This window comes from Nicotiana attenuata, chromosome 2 (assembly GCF_001879085.1).
Source record: "Nicotiana attenuata strain UT chromosome 2, NIATTr2, whole genome shotgun sequence".
Lineage (NCBI taxonomy): Eukaryota > Viridiplantae > Streptophyta > Magnoliopsida > Solanales > Solanaceae > Nicotiana > Nicotiana attenuata.
The window spans coordinates 81,406,214-81,426,210 of record NC_031990.1 but is presented as its reverse complement, the minus strand read 5'-3'; the positions used below and the strand labels follow the sequence as shown (position 1 = coordinate 81,426,210).

At 39.7% G+C, this 19,997-nt stretch overlaps 1 protein-coding gene across 1 annotated transcript; it reads right to left on the bottom strand.

Moving 5' to 3' along the window:
- On the bottom strand, positions 1,633 to 19,530 carry LOC109221521. Its single transcript, XM_019386003.1, has 10 exons — positions 19,334 to 19,530; positions 18,478 to 18,528; positions 9,113 to 9,227; positions 4,921 to 5,239; positions 4,739 to 4,833; positions 4,490 to 4,576; positions 3,222 to 3,577; positions 2,687 to 2,974; positions 2,272 to 2,454; positions 1,633 to 2,164 (listed from the first exon to the last, which is right to left on the bottom strand). The coding sequence occupies exons 1-10, from the start codon at positions 19,528 to 19,530 to the stop codon at positions 1,633 to 1,635; spliced, it is 2,223 nt and encodes a 740-aa protein (XP_019241548.1).

The window sequence follows — 19,997 nt, the reverse complement described above, 5'->3', positions numbered from 1 at the left end:
CCAACTCTTTTGTCACATCTGTGGCCTTTTCCTCGCACCTGCGGTTCCCACTTCGCAGGTGTGGTTACACAGAAGCAGCAATACTTCAGCTGCATTCTTCAACTTAAACTCAAGCAGCTAACCACCCGAAATCAACCCGATGCCCTCGGGACCTCAACCAAACATACCAACAAGTCCTAAATCATCATGTGAACTTAATCGAATCCTCAAATCACCTCAAACAACATCAAAAACACGAATTACACATGGATTCAAGCCTAATGAACTTCAAAACTTTCAAATTCTACAAACGACGTCAAAACCTATCAAACCACGTCCGACTGACCTCAAATTTTGCACACAAGTCATAAATGACACCACGGTCTAAGTCCAACTTTTGGAAATCCAATCTGACCCCGATATAAAAAAGTCCACTCCCGGTCCAACTTTTCAAAATTCCAGCTTTCGACATTTCAAGCCTAATTCCACTACGGACCTCCAAAACACAATCCGTACGCGCTCCTAAGTTCACCTAACGGAGCTAACGGAACCATCAAAAATCAAATCCGAGGTCGTTTACACATAAGTCAACATCCGATCAACCTTTCCAACTTGAGCTTTCAATTAAGAGACTATGTGTCTCAATTCACTGCAAAACCACTCTTGACCCAAACCAACTAATCCGGTAAGTCATAGTACAGTTGTAGAACACAAAAAAAGCAGAAAATGGGAGAACGGGGCTACAACTCTCGAAACGACCGGCCGGATCGTTACAAATTAGGTCTAATTTATTTTTATTAAAATTAAATTATTTGAATCTGAGTATATATCTTAATATAAGATATTGTATCTTGATATAGCATCGAATAATTAAGATTACTTATAATATCAATAAATTTTCTTTATTTATAAACTAATCAATATAGAATCCAAATAAATAATTAATAAATAGTATATCTACAAAATGGTAGAGAGAATATTAATTTGCATCATACTGTATATATTATGTTTTGATGAACCATACTCAAAAATCAAGTTGGCTGTCGTGGTGGTCGGCGATGATAATTATAAGGTGATAGTGATAAAGCTGGCCCGTGATAGTAGTAATTGATTGTGGCGGTTGTGCGATGGTTGGTAGTGGTGGAGAAGTTATCGGTTGTGGCTAATGGTAATGGTTGTCGGAATGGAGGTAGTTGGTGGCGATTGATGGTGGAGGTGGTTGGTAGTTTCGTGGTTTTGGTTGATGAGTGTGAAGATAGCTAGTGGTGGAAGTAATCCCTAAGATTGACCTCTTTTCCAAATAAATCGAACCTCGATACTATATTCATTATTAAACCAGTGAAAATAGATCAGAAAGGGAAGCTCGTTAATGGAGGTTAGGGCTTTCGAGAGAGTTCTTCATCCGAGAAAACAAACAAGGAGAGATAATAAAAAATGATTGGCCAACCATTAACAGCTGTGACCTCTTCTATTTATATCTTGCTTATATAGTGTAAAATTGGCTAACCACCAAATGAATGACTATTATGTTATATTATCAAAGAAGAATGGCTAACTAGTACAAAAAGGCTAAGTATAAAATAAATAGCCGGGACAACTTAAGTGTGCTACTTTAGGCCTAAAGTGGTGCAAGATGGTGGCCCAACACCCCCTTCAAGTTGGAGGGGAAACAACCTTCAACTTGCCAAGAAAAGAGTGATGGAGAACACCAGGTAGTGGCTTGGTGAATACATCTGCCAGCTGATCAGGGGTGGGAACATGCGACAACTGGATGAATCCTTCAGTCAATTTACTCCATATGAAGTGATAGTCTACTTCAATATGTTTAGTGCGCTCATGGAATACATGATTTTTTGCAATGTGAATAGCTGCCATATTGTCACAGAAGACAAAGATAAAAAAGGAAACATCAATAGTAAGATCATGCAATAATCTGGATAGCCAAACCAATTCAGCAACAACCTTACTAATAGCTCTATATTCAGCTACAGTGGAAGAAAGAGAAATTACAGGTTGTTTCTTCGACTTCCAGCCAACAAGGCTATCACCCAAGAAAATATAAAAACTAGAAACGGATTTGCGAGCGTCGGGGCAAGCTGCCCAATCACTGTCAGAGTAAGCCTTGATAGAAAAATCAGTAGAGTTAGAGTAGAAAAGACCAAGGTCAAGAGTACCCTTGAGATACCTAAGCAAATGAAGAGCAGAAATCATGTGAGAAAGCCGGGGAGCCTACATAAACTGGTCAGATGCTGAACACTAAAGCAAATATCAGGACACGTGTGAGTCAAGAACAATAACTTCCCCATAAGGCTTCTGTATTTCTCAGGATTAGGTAAAAGATCCCCAACATCAGCTTTAAGTTTCTGATTCAATTCCAGTGGGCTAACAATAGAATGAACATCCAAGTAATCATAGTCTTTGAGTAAATTAGAAGTGAACTTCTTCTGATTCAATACAACACCATCAGGTAGCGACCTCAATACCCAACAAATAATAAAGAAGCCCCAAGTCTTTGATCTTAAATTCAGAATCAAGAAATTGTTTTAAAGCTGAAATATCATGGAAATCATTACTAGTGAAGATGATATCATCAACATAAACAACCAAGATGACTAGATGACCAGGAGACCCTTTTATAAAGAGAGATTAATCATTGAGTCCATGATGAAAATCTTTAGAATAAAGTGCTTGGGACAATTTGGCATACCATTGCCTCGAAGCTTGTCTAAGCCCATAAAGAGAATTTTTCAACTTGCAAGCCAAATGGGCAGAAGAAGAAGGAGATGAAATAGAAAGGCCAAGAGGTAATTTCATACAGACCTCCTCATCCAACTCACCACGAAGAAATGCATTGTTAACGCCAAGTTGAAATAAAGACCAATTCTTCTTAATAGCAACAACAATCAAACATTTGACAGTAAACATCTTCACTACAGGAGAAAATATCTCATTGAAATCCACCCCCTCAATCTGTGTGTCCCCTCTAATAACAAGCCTAGGGGTAATTCAACAATATCCCAAGTGTTAGTAGCTTATATAGCTTCAAACTCTTTTCTCATAGCATCTTGCCAAGTTGGAATAGGGGTTGCCTGAGAATAAGTATATGGCTCAAACTCTACGGGTTGGACAGTAGAACAGAAAAAAGAACTAGGCAGTTTATAGATGTAATCCTTTAGATAAGAGGGATAAGTGTGTGTTTTATCAGATTTTCTAAATGGTGCAACAGAGGTGGCAGGACTGACAGTGGCGGGAAAAGAAGTAAAGGGACAGAATCAAAGAAAGCATCAGTAAGATGAGGAGAAAGTGAAGCATCAGAAGGTGAAGGGTGGTTGTCAGAAGGTGAAAGGTGGTTGTCAGTAGCATTGGGGAAAGATGGAGCATCAGAAAGGAAAGAAGGAGCATCAGAAGGGAAAGAGGCTGAAAGAGGAGAATGGGTGGTAGTAGCAGGAGGTAGAACAGGTTCAGACCAATAGATTGGAAGAGAAGATGAAGTGGTTGACAATGGGGATTTTGACACAACTGGAAGGGAAAAATTAGAAGAGAAAGGGAAGAGTTGTTCATGAAAAATGACATCTCTAGAGACAAAATGCTGCTTTGACTGTAGGTTATACAACTTATAACCTTTCTTTGCAAAAGGATAGCCAAGAAATACACATGGGATAGCTCTAGGTTTCAGTTTGTCTCTATGAGGAATTGGATCAGTAGCAAAACAGAGGCAGCCAAAAGTCCTCAAGTATGAGAGCTAGGTGTCTAGCCAAATAACAACTCATAAGGTGATTTATTCAGTAGTAACCAAGAGAGAAGTCTGTTAATGATGTATGTGGCTCTCAGGAGACAATCTCCCCAAAATCTTATTGGTACTTTGGATTGGAAAAGTAAGGCCCTGGAGGCTTCTATGTTTCTTTTCCACCACACCATTTTGTTGAGGTGTGTGTGGACAGCTGGTTTGGTGAATGATTCCATTTTCAGAAAACAAAGAAACTGCAGCACTGCTATTCTCCAATTCTAGAGCATTATTAGACCTTATGCTTTGAATGGTGACATGAAATTGATTTTGAACCATCAATACAAAGGAATTTTGGATAGGAAAGGCATTCCTTTTGGACCCCATTAAATGAGTCCAAGTGCATCTAGAGAAGTCATCAAAAATGGTAAGGAAATATTTTGAGCCTGAATATGTATAAGTATGATATGGTCCCCAATTGTCAACATGAACAAGTTGAAAAGGCTTAGAACTATGAATAGAACTATCAGCAAAATGGTAATCTAGTTTGTCTAGCCATAGGACAAATAGTACATGGGAAAGACTGTGTAGAGGAAATATCAGAAGAAATTTCAGAAATGCTTTTCATTTTAATAAAAGGAACATGTGCAAGTCAGTGATGCCAAACAATGTCCATTTTGTTCATAGCAGCTTTATTACAAGAGGGGGAAACAATATTTACTATACAACAAAAATGATCAGAAACAGATAGAGATGACAAGTTGTTGCAGGCAGTTGACAAGCAACCTGAGGATGAGAGGTCTTCTCCCACACAAATTTGTACAACCCACTGTCTAGTTTACCAAGATTCAGAGGCTTCTTCAGAGAAAGGCCCTGTATGAGACATGAAAGTCTAGTAAACTGAACTATACAATCAAATTGGTCTGTGATTTTGTGCACGGAGATGAGATTGTGCTTAAAGGAAGGTAGATAAAAGACATTTTGAAGAGTTATGGAAATAGTCAAAACAAAGGAGCCTGTGCAAGTAACTTTTACTTTATAACCATTTGGTAGAGTCACTAAGAAAGGAATAGGTAAAGGTGTAATATTAATGAGATATTCTTTATTAGAAGTCAAATGGTTAGAAGCACCTGAGTCAATTATCCAAGTTAAAGAATCAGATTGGTTTAGAAAAGTAGAGTTGAAATTATATACTACATTCTTAGGCAATAGAGTACCAGCAAAGTTGGCAGAACTCATGATATTGAGTTGAGGTGCAGGATCAGAGACATGGGATTGATGCAATGAGAAAAGCAGTTGAGAGTATTGCTGCATTGCCAGCCCAGACACCACAAAAGCATTTTCAGCAACAGGAGCAATAGAGATTTGATTAGAAGACTCAGAAGCAGAGAAATCAGAGTCCGTCACCATATTAGCAGCTGCCTTTATACCTTTAGTAAACTTGAAGTTAGCAGGAAATCCATGAAGCTTGAAACACTTATCAATTAAGTGTCCAGGCTTCTTGCAACACTTGCAGAAGAGATTAGAGGCCCTGGACTGATTATCAAAGTTCACTCTTTAGTAAACTGTCTCTGCTGCCCCTAGAATTGCATAATCAGTTGGGATTTAGTAGTTTTATTAAGGGAATTCACATTGAAGGAGGATGCTTCAGAGGTAAATTGAGGAGGTGGGTTGACTTGTCTTTGCCTTTCATTTTAAAGAAGAATGTTATAGACATTATCAAGGGATGGTAGAGGTTGCATCATCAACAGATTGCTTCTCACACCAACATAAATCTCATTTATTCCCATGAGTGATGGACTTTGTCCTCCTCTTTCTCCTTTTGGAGACCCTCTTTAGCATCACAATTGCAAGAATTTGCATGGCTGATGTGCATTACTCACAATTCATCCCAAATTCTCTTATGTTTTGTGAAATATGAGGCAATATCAAGGGATCCTTGATAGGTAGAGACAAGTTCCCTTTTCAGTTCAAAAACTTTGGTCCCATTTACACTACCATACCTATTATTTAATTGTTTTCATATACTTTCAGCTCTCTCAGAGTATTGAACACTTTCGGCTATATCTGGTGATAATGAGCTTGTTAACCAAGATATCACCATATTATTACAGTAGGTTTTAGACACGAACCATCCATAAATGCAATTTTGTTCATAGAAGACAACGACACTATCATACTACGTTTTCAACCTCCAAACCCACTCCCTGAAAATGGCACATGGACCAAGGACACACCAGGTAGATCAGACGACAGAAGGAATAGAGGAGATGTAGGGTCAGGAGTGTACGCATAAGAAGAAGTAGAACCAGTCATGATTACAAAAATTTACTCACCAACAAACACTTTACACAGAAATCAGAATCCAACACATGAAAAGGGGAAATGAAAAATACCGGCCTTCTTCGCAACCTAAAAGAAGTAAGGCTTTTATATAGTAGAGAAGCTCCAGCGAAACAATGAAAATCGAGGAAACCTTAGCTCCGAGATAAATCGAGAAAACCCTAGCTTCAACAGAATAGAAATCTCAACCTCCATTCAACACCAGAGAGATTTAGTACAATCTACAACGCAAAGTTGAATTAATCACAGAGAAACAGAGTGTATTCGCCAGAAAACCACAAAAGAATCACAAAATTCCGATGAAGACGAAAAATGGGTGAAATCAAACAGGGGTAACACCGCTCGACGTAGATAAACAAGATCTAACGGATTTCCTGCTCTAATACCATGTCAAACCAGTAAAAATATATCAGAAAAGGGAAGCTTGTTAACGGAGATTAGGGCTTTCTAGAGAGTTCTTCATCAGAGAAAACAAACGAGGAGAGATAATAAAAAATGGCTGGCCAACCATTAACTGATGTTATCTTGCTTATACAGTATAAAATTGGCTAATCACTAAATGAATGACTACTATGCTATATTATCAAAGAATGGCTAACTAGTACAAAAAGGCTAGGTATAAAATAAATAGCCGGGCCAAGTTAAGTGTGCTGCTTTGGGCCTGAAATGGTGCAAGCTGGTGGCCCAACATTCATAAAAAAGATATGGTCATCTCTCTAGGTTGCACAACCCCTTTAGATCGTTCTACTCATGCTTGAAAAATAACCCCATTACTTCTTTTAATGGACATTCTTAGTCGTCCTTCGAGGATTAACACCTCATAAATCAAATCGTGAACTCTTTCACAGGTATCCTTAGTTTCACTTAGTTTCCAGCAGTGATTGTGTGGTGATGGTTGGCAGCAGTGATGGTTAGTGATTGTAATAAATAGAGAGGTGACAAGGCTACATTTACATAAACTTTTAAGCAAATGTACTAATGATATCAAGACAAAGATCCTAACAATTTAGATTTATTAAGAACTAATAAGTGATAATGAAAGGAAAAAATAAATGACACTTAGTAAGCTGATATATGAATGGTTCAAACTCAAAATATCCATTAAATGCAAACAAAAAAGACCTTAAACATATATGGGTTGTTGAAAGGGGGAGCGGATCAATACCTTGGAAGAAAAGCTAGCATAAACATCAATCGAGTTAAACATGCCAAAACCACGAGTATAATTGCTACAACTTAATTCCTAATTTGAGTGGACTTCCTTAATGTTGCGCCCCCTTTTTCTCGCGAAATCGGGTTCCGACAAGTAACAACTCTTTTAAGGAAGGTGTTAAATGAAAGAGTCGCCACATAACGGGTTTAAGGTGTGTTAGGACACCTATTTGCAGATAACTCTGTTTGACTAGTTTGCGTCACGAAAGATCGGGTAAGGGCTCAAAATTACCTCGAAAAGAAGGTGTTAGGCACTATTCGAGGTCCACAACTTTGGTTCATGGCCGAACTCGAATTATATGAATTAGTCTATGTGATCGAATAAACGAAGAGAGAGCACAAAAATTTAAGAAATTTATTATAAATAGATTTTGAACAAACAGTACAATTATTTTGATTCTAATAGGAAAAGAAAGAAAATAGGGGGGGGGGGGGTTCCTAAGTTTTTTAGCCTAAAGGATCACCCCGTGCAACATAAATAATACTTCGTAACTCCCTCCAGATGGGGTGTTACTCGTATTATTCAGCGGACACAGACTATCATCCCCTGCTACCCGATTACTATCTTTTAGTTTTTACCTAAAGTGTACTAGTTCAATTATAACTCGTGCCCTATGCGTGCACTACCCATCCCATGCCTACGGTCCAGGAGGCTTTGGACCTCTATTTGGGTAGTTCTAGACTCTACTTAGGCTGCTAAAAAATGATAAAACTAGGCGACATACAAAAACAAGTTGGACTTCATGTAAAGGAAATTAAGGGCTCAAGTTAGCCTCCACACACAAACAAACAAATGCACGCAAACAAATTAGGAATTTGACAGTTTCAGAATTGAGACGAGTTAAAATCATTAAACCCTATAGGCATGATTTCTATGTGACCTCGGAATTCAAACACGCAGGCAGTTTCATATACGAGGTGCTATTTTAGAAGCATGTTTTTCGAATAACTATATATTTTAGGGAAATCTAGTGTTGCGTACTGATTACCAAAATTATAGATTATAAGTGTTCAAGCCTATAGACATAATATCTAGGTGCAGTAGTTGACAGTGATAACCATGGGAGACATTCAGTATTACTTAATCTGGTCCTATAGGCATGCTTTCTAAAGGTTGACAGTTTGAGTTAATTTTATACATATTTAGCTCCTATAGGCATGCTTTCTAAAGGTTGACAGTTTGAGCTGATTTTATATATATTTAGCTCCTATAGGCATGCAACAACGAATTTAAGTAATTAAAATCCTATAGGCAAGATATATTGAGCGTGGTGCAGATTGAAAGGGGTGTTATTAGCATTCATTCCTTATAGGCATAATATCTAATAATCGGACAAAAGTAGATATAAGAGCAGGTAAAATATCTAGTCCAACGATCATGCTTTTGAACAATGTGCAGGTATCAGGCAAGTTGAGTGAAGTGTGTGTTTTCCTATAGGCATGGTTTCTAAGTTGACAAAGCAGATATTATACATCCTATAGGCATGCTTTCTAGTGAATAACTGAGTAGTCATGCAAAGTGCTCGCTTCATGCTATCTATAACCACGCAACAGTGGACATAGCGTCTGAATAGTAAACAAGTAGGGTATGTGTGCTTCTCCTAATATCATGATTTCTATAGGGCTCATGTAATCGAACAACACGTATAGCAAACATATTGTCAAGTCCTATAGGCATGTTATCTACCCATGGCATGTTGACTTAGAATTCTACCCATTCCCTTTTCACTGACACCCCAATTGTTTATACAAAGTACTATTATAGACCCAGATTAACAAGTAAAATAGTAATATTACATGGCAATAGACAGGCCTATAGCAGGCCCAAATACACAACTAAATACCCAGCCTTACTGGGCCTTCAACATCATATCCAACAGGCTTCAACATAGCCCAGAAGTCATAGCCAATTAAATCCAGAAAATGATCTCCATTTACACACAGAATAGCCAAAACCCAGTAGCCAAAGCTGATCAACAGTCCCAGAAAGACAACCATTTACACAAGCCCATTGGCTTGTCCAGTAGGTGGAAAAGGGTGCATAGTTGAGCAATTAGGAAAAATGGCAAAGAACCTTGGACCCTAGTGCATCAGAGTTTCCAAGGGCTTCCAGAACCCAGGGCAGTGCTCAAACTAGGGAGGTTGATAGAGGAGACTAAAGGGAAGGGCTTTGGCTTTCAGCGAACCCCAAAATTAAACTCATGACAGGAAACAACTAGTGAAAATAATACTAACGTAATAGGTTTTTTAAAAGCATTTTCAAACTTACAAGATAATCACATAATGAACATAAACTAGCAGATTGGCAGGGTAACATATGACAAAAGACAAAGAATCTAGGATTGCAAAGTTAACGGGCAAGGCATTAGACCAATAAAACCAAATGATGCAACCAATTTAGAACTTAGAGGATCAAATTATACCAAACTCAAGATTAATAGTATAATACAAACAGGATCAGTTATCATAGAGAGCATTAGTTAATCACAATCTGCAGAAACTCATACAACCAAAATATTAGAGCCCCAAAATTAACATGTAAGATGATACAGAGTCTAGAGATGAGAGATCACAAAATGCAAATTACAGTAGACTATTCTCATGTGTCACATCAAAGTTGAACACCATCATAGTTGAATCAAAGTTCAGATACATATGCAGGAAAGAATTTAAACATTATGAGAGTTTAAATACTAACCAGTAGCAAGATTAAAAGAGTGCAGAGTGTAGAAGCAAAAACCCCAAATCCTGATACTCTAGAGTTCACAAGAGCCTCGAGAATGGGCTCTGAGCAGTGCTTGCACCGGAGGAGGTTATTCAATAGTTTCAGCGAGTTTGAAAGTAATAGTGAGTGAATGAGGGAGTAGTGAGAAACAGTAGTCAGACTCCTCGGTCTCAAAATCTCTTCTGAGAGGGGTTTATATAGTAGAAATCAAACAAGTAAACATGGAAACAAAATATTCAATCACAAATAGGGAAAGATATAGTAGAATCAATCAGAATCAATATTAGGGCATCTAACACATAGAATAAGGAAGTTCAGTGATTTAAACAAGGGACAAAAAGTGACATGCGAGAATCAAGTGGTACTCAAAATAAGAAAATACAATAGGTTCAACAGAGAATAAGGAAAATAGCATATGAAAATCAATTAGAGTTTGTTTTAAGGTAAGTATAATCGAAAATAGGGAAAATAAAACGGGTTAAGCAAAAAAATAAGGAAAATATAAGTCAAACCAAGAAAGGAAAGAGTATCAATTAGAATTTAGTAAAGAATAAGGGAAAATCTCAAACCCTAGTTGAGACTGACGCCTTGAATCGGACAAAAAACGCAAGGACCGCTCAATATTACATGTATAGAGACGAGAGATCGTCCACATCGTCACAGAATCAAAGTAAATCGGCCCGTTCTTTAGAGGTAGTTCTTGCCAAAAATAGGGAAAGAACTAAGTGATGCCAAAAACATGCATATCATGATAGAGTATCACAAAATAGGTAAGTAGATCATGGATTGATTCCATGTTTGAGCCGGAATAGGAGAGGATTAGGGGTTACGACGGCTAGGGTTTGATAGAGAGAGAAGGGGAGGTTGAGAGAGTTTAAGGGCGGTGGGTGAAGAGGGAATGGGGAATTAGGGTTTGGGATTGGGTAATAAAAGGGTAGGTTAATTGTAGGCCGTTGATCTTGGAGATCAACGGCCAGTATTTCAAAACGGGACTGGGGCGGGTTAAAGAAACGGTACCGACCAGGTTTTTGGGTTAGGGGTCGTTTGGTTTGGGCTGGGGTATTGGGCTGGTGCATTGGGTGATTTTGGGCAGTTTTTGGTCCGAATTTGATTTTTAAAAATGGGCTATTATTTAAATACAAAAAATTTAACAAAATAATTTATAAAAATATTTTGATAAATAAATAAAAATGTTATTTATGCAATACAATGATTAACAATAATAATTTAATATCATAAAAATATAGAAGGCTATTTTGACACAAATAGTATAGATAAAAAGCAATTATACATGAATATAGGCTATTATTGCAAAATTAGGTAAATAGCTTAAAAATGCAAACATAATTATACAAAATAAAGTAAAAATATTATGAAACCTATATGAGGATGCACAATAGTAATTTGAATGATTAAGTCGTCACAAAATAATTTGAAGGAATAATTAATAATTATTCAAGTAATTAAAATGCTGAAAAATCAATTTAAAGCTCTAAAAATTATGGAAAAATATAGAAAATGTCTGTATAGGTTTATGAACTAAATGATGATGCAAATATACTATTTTTAAAGTATATATATAGAATTAAGAATTCTGAGAGAAATTGGGTATCAACAGCTGCCTCTCTTTACCCGGGAATGATAGAAGAATTATCGAGTAAAGAAATGATGGCTGATTTTGAGGATGATTTTATAAATAGAGGCCGAACTCCGGTTCCCAAGTTGCCTACATATCCCTGGTTTTACAGGAATCAGGCCATGTAGTTCTGGATCTAACGGTGAACGAAACCGATGGAGTTGTTATAGGAACATTTGTACATTTCGGAAAAGGTTCTTTTGGGAAGGATAGTATCGAATGGATTTATGCGGAGTTATGAATGTGAATCTAAAACGTAACGGATGTGTTATAGAGCAAGTATCTGAATAGCCATAGAGTAAGAAGCGGAAATTGATGATAGTCGGTTACGTTTAGAACATTTGCAGAATGTGAACGTTATGAACGGAAACCAGAGCGAAGGTTGCTCCCGTTTGAAGAACGATTACTTCCTGGATTACCTACAAAACTTAAAACACGATGCATGCAAATATATATGGATTATTGTGAGAATTTAAATATGATGCAAATTCCCTTTAGACCATGGAGATTGTCTTTGGACGGTGAGGATGATGTCCTTAGACCATGATGTCCCGGGCCATGAATCGTGTGGTAAGGGATTCGCAGGTCATGAAATGATGTTCTGGGCCATGAGAATGGTGCCTCTGAACCATGAAGCCTTTGAATAATAATGTGCAATATTGAGAGATTCTCGGGCCATGGAATGGTGTCTTCCGGCTATGAGGATGATGCCTTCAGACTATGACGCCTTTGGACAAAAATGGCGATGTTTCAGATCATAAAATGCAAATATATGATGCTGGGTCATATAAGGAGTGAAACAAGAAAGAGCTTAGTCTTGCATAAGATTAAGACAGATCTTAGCCCTGGGAAGGCAAAATAGTGCTAGATTTCAAGTAGCGTAGCATTCGGTATTAGGCAAAGAAAGGCGGAGCTTAGCCTTATGCAATTGGGGAGGCAATGCTTAGCCTCATGCAAAGGAGATGAGATAATGCTTAGTCTCGATGCAAGGAAAGGCAGTGCTTAGCCTTATGCAATTGGGGAGGCAATGCTTAGCCTCATGCAGGGAGGAGATAGTGCTTAGTCTCATGCGAGGAAAGGCAGAGCTTAGTCTTATGCAAGGAAAGGTAGTGCTTAGCCTTATGCAAGGAAAGGCAGTGCTTAGCCTTATGCAATTGGGAAGGTAATGCTTAGCCTCATGCAAGGGGAGACACTGCTTAGTCTCATGCGAGGAAAGGCAGAGCTTAGTCTTATACAAGGAAAGGCGGTGCTTAGCCTTATGCAATTGGGGAGGCAATGCTTAGCCTCATGCAAGAAAAGGAGACAGGGCTTAGTCTCATGTAGGGAAAGGCAGTGCTTATCCTTATGCAATTGAGGAGGCAGGGCTTAGCCTCCTGCAAGGAAGGGAGACAATGCTTAGTCTCATGCAATGGAAAGGCAATGCTTAGACTTATGCAATTGAGGAGGCAGATCTTAGCCTCATGCAAGGAAGGGAGACAATGCTTAGTCTCAAGCAAGGAAGAATAATGAGTGATAGCAGAATATTTTCTTATTTGGAGACATGTTTGCGTTTGGCAGCCTTGTCGTTATGAAGATAGTGATTTTGATATATATGTATACTTGCGAATACTCCTTTTATGTTCATTGTGCCTGCATCCGAAGAAAAATTGTGAGTTTTGCGGGGAAGGTTGGTTCATTCCTTCTCCTGCTTGCTTTGCTTTGCTTTGCTCTGGAGATCCTGTTTGAGTTACCCTGGGTAACATCTGGCTGCCATAGAAATAATGTTTTCAAAAAAATATGCAAGCACTTTAATAAATATAGTTATTTAAAAATAGTAGTATGCGATATCAGGTAAATTAGATGAACCAATGACTGTGACACTTTAGAGACATTCTGACCTTTGTACTAGAATTTTGAGGGTCCTCCTCAAAATTCTGTCCCAGTTTAATAGGCGATTCTTTGAATGTTTTGCATATGACGAAGTTGGCTGGACTTGCTCCGGAATTTTGAGGGCCCTCCTCAAAGTTTTGCCCCAATTTCTGACCATGGGGAAAATGAAGATTTTATTAAGATGTGACCGAACCCACAGGGCTGCCTACATATCCCCTCTTAAACGGGAATCAAGTCAAGCATAGTTCAGTTACATCAAATGAAGAAATGCAAACAATCCTAAACATAGTATCTTTTGACTGCGTCTGAATTGATAGGCTTTGGCCAAATTTCTCCGTCCATTTCTGCAAGTATGAGTGCTCCTCCTGTTAGTACCCTGTGAACCATATAAGGCCCTTGCCAATTAGGTGAAAATTTCCCTTTGGCTTCGTCTTGATGCGGAAAGATCCGCTTCGGCACCAGCTGCCCCGGTGCGAACTGTCTGGGTCTGACCATTTTGTTGAAAGCTTTGGACATTCTATTCCGATAAAGTTGACTATGGCATACCGCATTCATTCTTTTCCCGTAAATAAGAGCTAATTGTTCATAACGACTTTGTATGCATCACTGAGTCCTGCTTCTTGTATAATTCTCGAAGAAGGAATTTTGACTTCGACAGGAATGACAACTTCCGTATCGTAGACCAACATGTAGGGAGTTGCTCCGGTTGATCTGCAGACTGTGGTACGATATCCCAATAAGGTAATTGGTAATTTCTCGTGCCATTGCTTGTGGTTGTCTACCATTTTCCTTAGAATTTTCTTGATGTTCTTGTTGGCGGCCTCCACAATTCCATTCATTTGAGGTTTTTATGTTGTGGAATTCTTATGCTTGATTATAAAGGTTTCACACATAGCTTTCATTAAGTCATTGTTGAGGTTAGCGGCGTTGTCGATGATGATCGATTCTGGCACCCCGAATCGGCAAACAATACGATCTCTGACAAAATCTACAATGACTTTCTTAGTTACAGCCTTGTAAGATGCAGCCTCAACCCATTTTGTGAAGTAGTCTATGGCCACTAAAATGAACCTGTGCCCGTCTGAAGCGGCAGGCTTGATCAGACCGATGCCATCCATTCCCCAAGCGGAAAAAGGCCAAGGTGCAATTGTTGCATTGAGTTCATTTGGTGGTACCCGTATCATATCTGCTTGTATTTGACACTGGCGACACTTTTGGACATACCTGATGCAATCCATTTCCATAGTCATCCAAAAATATCCTACTCTCAATATCTTCTTGGCTAAAACGAAAGCGTTCATGTGTGGTCCGCAAGTTCCGGTGTGTATCTCTTCGAGCAGTCTGGAAGCTTCTTTGGCATCGACGCACCATAATAACTCTAGGTCTGGAGTCCTTCTGTAAAGAATTCCTCCACTTTAGAAGAAATGGTTGGATAATCTTCGGAGTATGCGTTTCTGAGTATGATTTGCATGTTCTGGATCCATTTGCCAAGTATTCCTTGATTTCATGGAACCACGGATTCCTATCTGTCTCTTCTTCGACATGAGCGCAATAAGCTGGTTGATTATGAATTCTCACTGGAATAGGGTCGATGAATTCTTGTCTGGGTGCTGTATCATAGAGGACAAAGTGGCCAGTGCGTCTACGAACTCATTCTGTATTCTCGGAACATGTTTGAACTCTATCTTTGTGAACCTCTTCATCAACTCCTGCACATGATATAGATATGGTAGTATTTTGGTATGCTTTGTAGCTCATTCTCCTAGAACCTGATGTACCAGAAGGTCTGAATCACCAATTACCAACAATTCCTTGATATTCATATCAATGGCCCAATTGAGCCTCAAGATGAAAGCCTTGTATTCTTCCATATTGTTGGTGCATGAAAATCTAAGTTGTGTTGATACCGGATAATGTTGACCTGTCTCTGTCACCAAAACAACTCCAATACCCACTCCTTTGAAATTTGCAGCCCTGTCTAAGAACATTCTCCAACCATCGTAAGTTTCGGTGATATCTTCTCCTACAAATGATACTTCTTCATCGGGAAAATACATTTTCTGTGGTTCGTATTCTCCTCCTACGGGATTTTCTGCGAGATGATCTGCTAAAGTTTGTCCTTTGACTGCTTTCTGAGTCACATAGACAATATCAAATTCACTCAACAGTATCTTCCATTTTGCTAGTTTCCCTGTAGGCATGGGTTTTTAGGAAATGTATTTTAGAGGATCCATCCTTGATATGAGATATGTAGTGTAGGCACAAAAGTAATGCCTCAATTTCTGAGTTATCCACGTCAGGGCGCAGTAGGTACGTTCCAGCAAAGAATACCGTTCTTTGTAGGGTGTGAACTTCTTACTCAGATAATATATGGCATGTTCCTTTCTTCCTGTCTCGTCGTGTTGTCCCAAGACACAACCGAAAGCTTCATCCGGTACGGACAGATAGAGTAGCAAAGCTCTACCAGGTTCCACCGGGACCAGGACTGGTGGTGTGGACAGGTATTCCTTGATTTTGTCGAAAGCTTTTTGACATTCTTCAGTCCAACTTGTTGCAGCATCTTTCTTCAGCATTTTGAAAATCGGCTCACAGATCACGGCCGATCGTGCTATGACGTGGCTGATGTAATTGGACGCCCCAAGAAGCTCATTACATCTTTCTTGTTCTTTGGCAGTGGCAAATCCTGGATAGCTTTGACCTTTTACAGGTCTAGTTCAATCCCTCGACGACTGACGATGAAGCCTAGCAATTTTCCAACAGGGACTCCGAAGGCACACTTTGCAGGATTCAGTTTCAGATTGTACCTTCGACGCTGATTAAAGAATTTCCTCAAGTCTGCTATATGACCCGCACTTCTTCTTTATTTGATGATAACGTCATCCACGTACACCTCTATTTCTTTGTGAATCATGTCATGGTAAATAGTCGTCATAGCTCTCATATAAGTGGCTCCAGCATTCTTCAGGCCAAACGACATCATTTGTAATAATACATCCCCCACGGAGTGATAAAGGCTGTTTTCTCGGCATCTTCTTCATCCATCCAGATATGATGATATCTCGCGAAGCAATCCACAAAGGATTAGAGTTCATGCTTGGCACAGTTTTCGATCAGTATGTGTATATTAGGCAGCGGGAAATCATCTTTGGGACTTGCTCTATTTAAATCCCGATAGTCGACACATACTCTGACCTTCCCATCCTTCTTCGGAACTGGCACAACGTTAGCGAACCAAGTAGGGTATTCGACCACTCTGAGAACCTTAGCTTTGATCTGCTTGGTGAATTCCTTTTTGATTTTGAGACTCATATTCGGCTTGAACTTTCTGAGTTTCTGCTTTACAGGCAGACACATCGGATTGGTAGGTAGTGTATGAGCCACTATAGATATGCTCAAACCAGTCATATCATGATAAGACCATGCAAAGATATCTTCATATTCTTTCAGGAGACGGGTGTACTCTTCTTTCTCTGATGGTGACAGGTGAATGCTTATGCGAGTTTCTTTGACTGTTTCAAAATCTCCCAAATTGACTATCTTGATTTCGTCCAAATTGGACTTAGGCTTATTCTCAAAATTTTCCACCTCTTTGACAATTTACTCAAGTATTATATCTTTTTCTTCTACTTCCTCTAAATCACTATCCTTATGTTGCATTGTCTCATTACATGTCACGGTCGTCGGTTCATCTGGATAAGTAATAATAATGCTAGGAACTCGACGGGCCCAGGACGGTGTAGCAATCCAGTTCTTGAGAACAGTTCCCTTTCCCACGGTCTTAATTGTAAGGTCTTCCTCCTCCTCCTCCTTAACTATTGCATTGCAATCCATGTCTTCATCGTCCAAAAATAGATTCCTCAGGCCAGCTAAAGCCTCATCTTCTTTAGATCCCCATATCACAACAGTCTGTTGAAATGTCTGGTGCACATGCGGTATTGGCTGTTCAAGAGGGTAATAAGGACCGCGCCATGATGGCGACTAATTCTGATACTCGTGCCAGATGTATTCATACCCAAGCCCAGAAGTTGTGTCGTGACGCTTTAGCTGTATCGGTTTGGTGATCCCTTGGAGATTCTTGCCGAGACCCTTGCCGGGTTCATACCCTGTCCATGACAATATGCATTCAATCTTATTACTTCACCATTTGTCTTTCTTAATTGCATTGACGCGCTCAATGGGATGGTATGTTTCTCCACCCAACTTCCTTCTATTTTCGACAACCAGAACAGTTTGATTGGTATAAATGGGATTACTCCCATCCCCGTGGATGATTACTTCCTGATGGTTCCATTCAAACTTTACGGCCTGGTGTAGAGTGGAGGCTACAACCCCAACAGCATGTATCCAAGGTCGTCCCAATAGCAAATTGTATGTGATGGATATGTCCAATACTTGAAATTCAACGTCAAACCAAGTCCAGGCCCATTTGCAAACATAGGTTGATCTCCCCAATTGTGGACCTTTGGGACCCATCGGATGCTTTCACATTCATAGTTCTTGCTCGTATCTCATGCAAACCTTTACCCAACCTCTTCAAAGTAGTCAACGGAAAAATGCTGAGACTCGAACCCCCATCTATTCGGAATATGGCAATGAATTTGTCCTCAAACTGTACCATGATATGCAATGCTCTGTTGTGACTCAGTCCTTCGAGCGGCAATTCGTCGTCGTGAAAAGTGATCTTGTAGCTTTCTAATACTTGCCCTACCATATTAGCCATTTCTCCACTAATGATATTATTGGATACATAGGCTTCGTTCAACACTTTTATCAATGCATTCCTATGCGCCTGAGAATTCTGTAGTAGCAATAGAATGGATATCTGAGCAGGGGTTTTGTTCAGATGATCAACCACAGAATACTCTCTTGCTTGCACCTTTCTCCAAAGATCGTATGGGCCAGTTTCAATGATAGGCTGCTCAGGAGAGGCTTCTTTACTTGTTCCTCCCAAATGCTCGGGCGTGTAAACCCTGCCAGTCCTGGACATACCTTGTGGTGCACCGGTTTCTTCCATCCTCCCCTTTCCTTTCCTTCTCGCCTCTGCAGCATAGTCCTAAGGTATAGCTTTAGAGTGATAAGAGGGGTTAGGTGCTACCGTCACAGTGAAGGGTGTGGTTACTTCCACTTCAAACGGGGTTGGTGCGACTGAGGGCGTTGTTGCCTTAACCTCAAATGGAGTTGGCATGGCTATTTCAACCTCAATCGATGACTGAATCTGCATTATAATAGGTGTGAGAGTGACTGGAAGTATTTTAGGTTCATCCCCTTCATGAATGAGTCCAATTGATCCTTCCGGATCCCATTATTCATCAGTTTCGATCACATTTACCCCCTCGCCCCTGTGATCTAGGAGAGGATTGTTGTGGACATTAGGTGCGGCCTCTTTTGCTTGTATAACCCTTGTGTCAATTAGCGTCTGGATCTTATCCTTCAAAGTGCGACATTCATCAATAGTATGACCACATGTCTTGTTTGGATTAACCCACTGGGAGGAGTTTTCCATGGCAAGGGCGGGAATAGGAGTGACATAAACGGCAACCTTCAGTCTCTCATACAACTGATCGATGTGATCAGTAATAGGTAGGTGGCAGCAGGTTGTTGGTATCTAGGGGGTGAAGGCTGATATATGAGTGGAGGTGTTTGGTATGTAAGAGGAGACTTCGGACCTTAGGCTACCATCAGTGCACCAACTTCTTTCTTCTTAGAGATACCTCCCGACTGCAAGGCTTTGTTTGTAGCCAGTAGTGCCTCAAAATTTGTCACCATTCTGCTTTTATTTCCTTCCTCTATTCTTTCTCCCAGTTTGATGATATCGGAGAACTTATGGTTTTCAATAAGCATCAACCTTTCATTGTATTGTGGGTCTTGGGCTCGGACAAAGAACTTCTTCATCTGTTCTTCTTTCAGTGTTGGCCTTACTTTAGCAGCTTCTGATCTCCATCGAGTAGCACACTCGCGGAAAGTTTTTGTTGGCTTCTTCTTAAGATTCTGGATATAGGAGACTGTATTGAACTTGAACCGATCCATAAAATCTGATGCCATGCTTACCCAGTTAACCCATTTCTTCGGGTTTTGACTGATGTACCAGGACAGGGCGTCTCCAGTGAGGCTCCTCATGAACAGCTTCATGAGCACTCTTTCATCTCTACCAACCCCTACGAGCTTGTCACAATATGTTCTCAAGTGTACCTTTGGATCAACTGTCTTGTCGAACATTTCAAGCTTAGGAGGTTTGTAACCCTCTGGTAGCTCTACGTCCGGCTGAATACACAAATCCTCATAATTCAAACCTTCGATGCCTTTGCCACCTTCAACACCTTGGACTCGACTAGTAAGTTTCTTGAGTTCTTCCGCCATGTTCTTGATAAGAAAGTCCTTCTCGGCGGATTCAGGTATGTATAGGGTTTGTTGTGGAGTGTGGGTAAGGTTTCCACGTATATAGGGTTGCTTTGATGGACTCCCGGAATTTGGGCATAGTGGTGGTCGTTGGTTGAGTTTTGTGGATCAGG

Coding starts and splice junctions, on each gene's coding strand:
- LOC109221521 (XM_019386003.1), bottom strand. CDS start 19,530: ATGGCATCAGATTTTATGGATCGGTTCAAGTTCAATACAGTCTCCTAT. Junction 18,529..19,333: donor GACCCACAATACAATGAAAG/GTTGATGCTTAT, acceptor ACTATGCTGCAG/AGGCGAGAAGGAAAGGAAAG. Junction 3,578..4,489: donor AGAAGACCTCTCATCCTCAG/GTTGCTTGTCAA, acceptor TATAACCTACAG/TCAAAGCAGCATTTTGTCTC.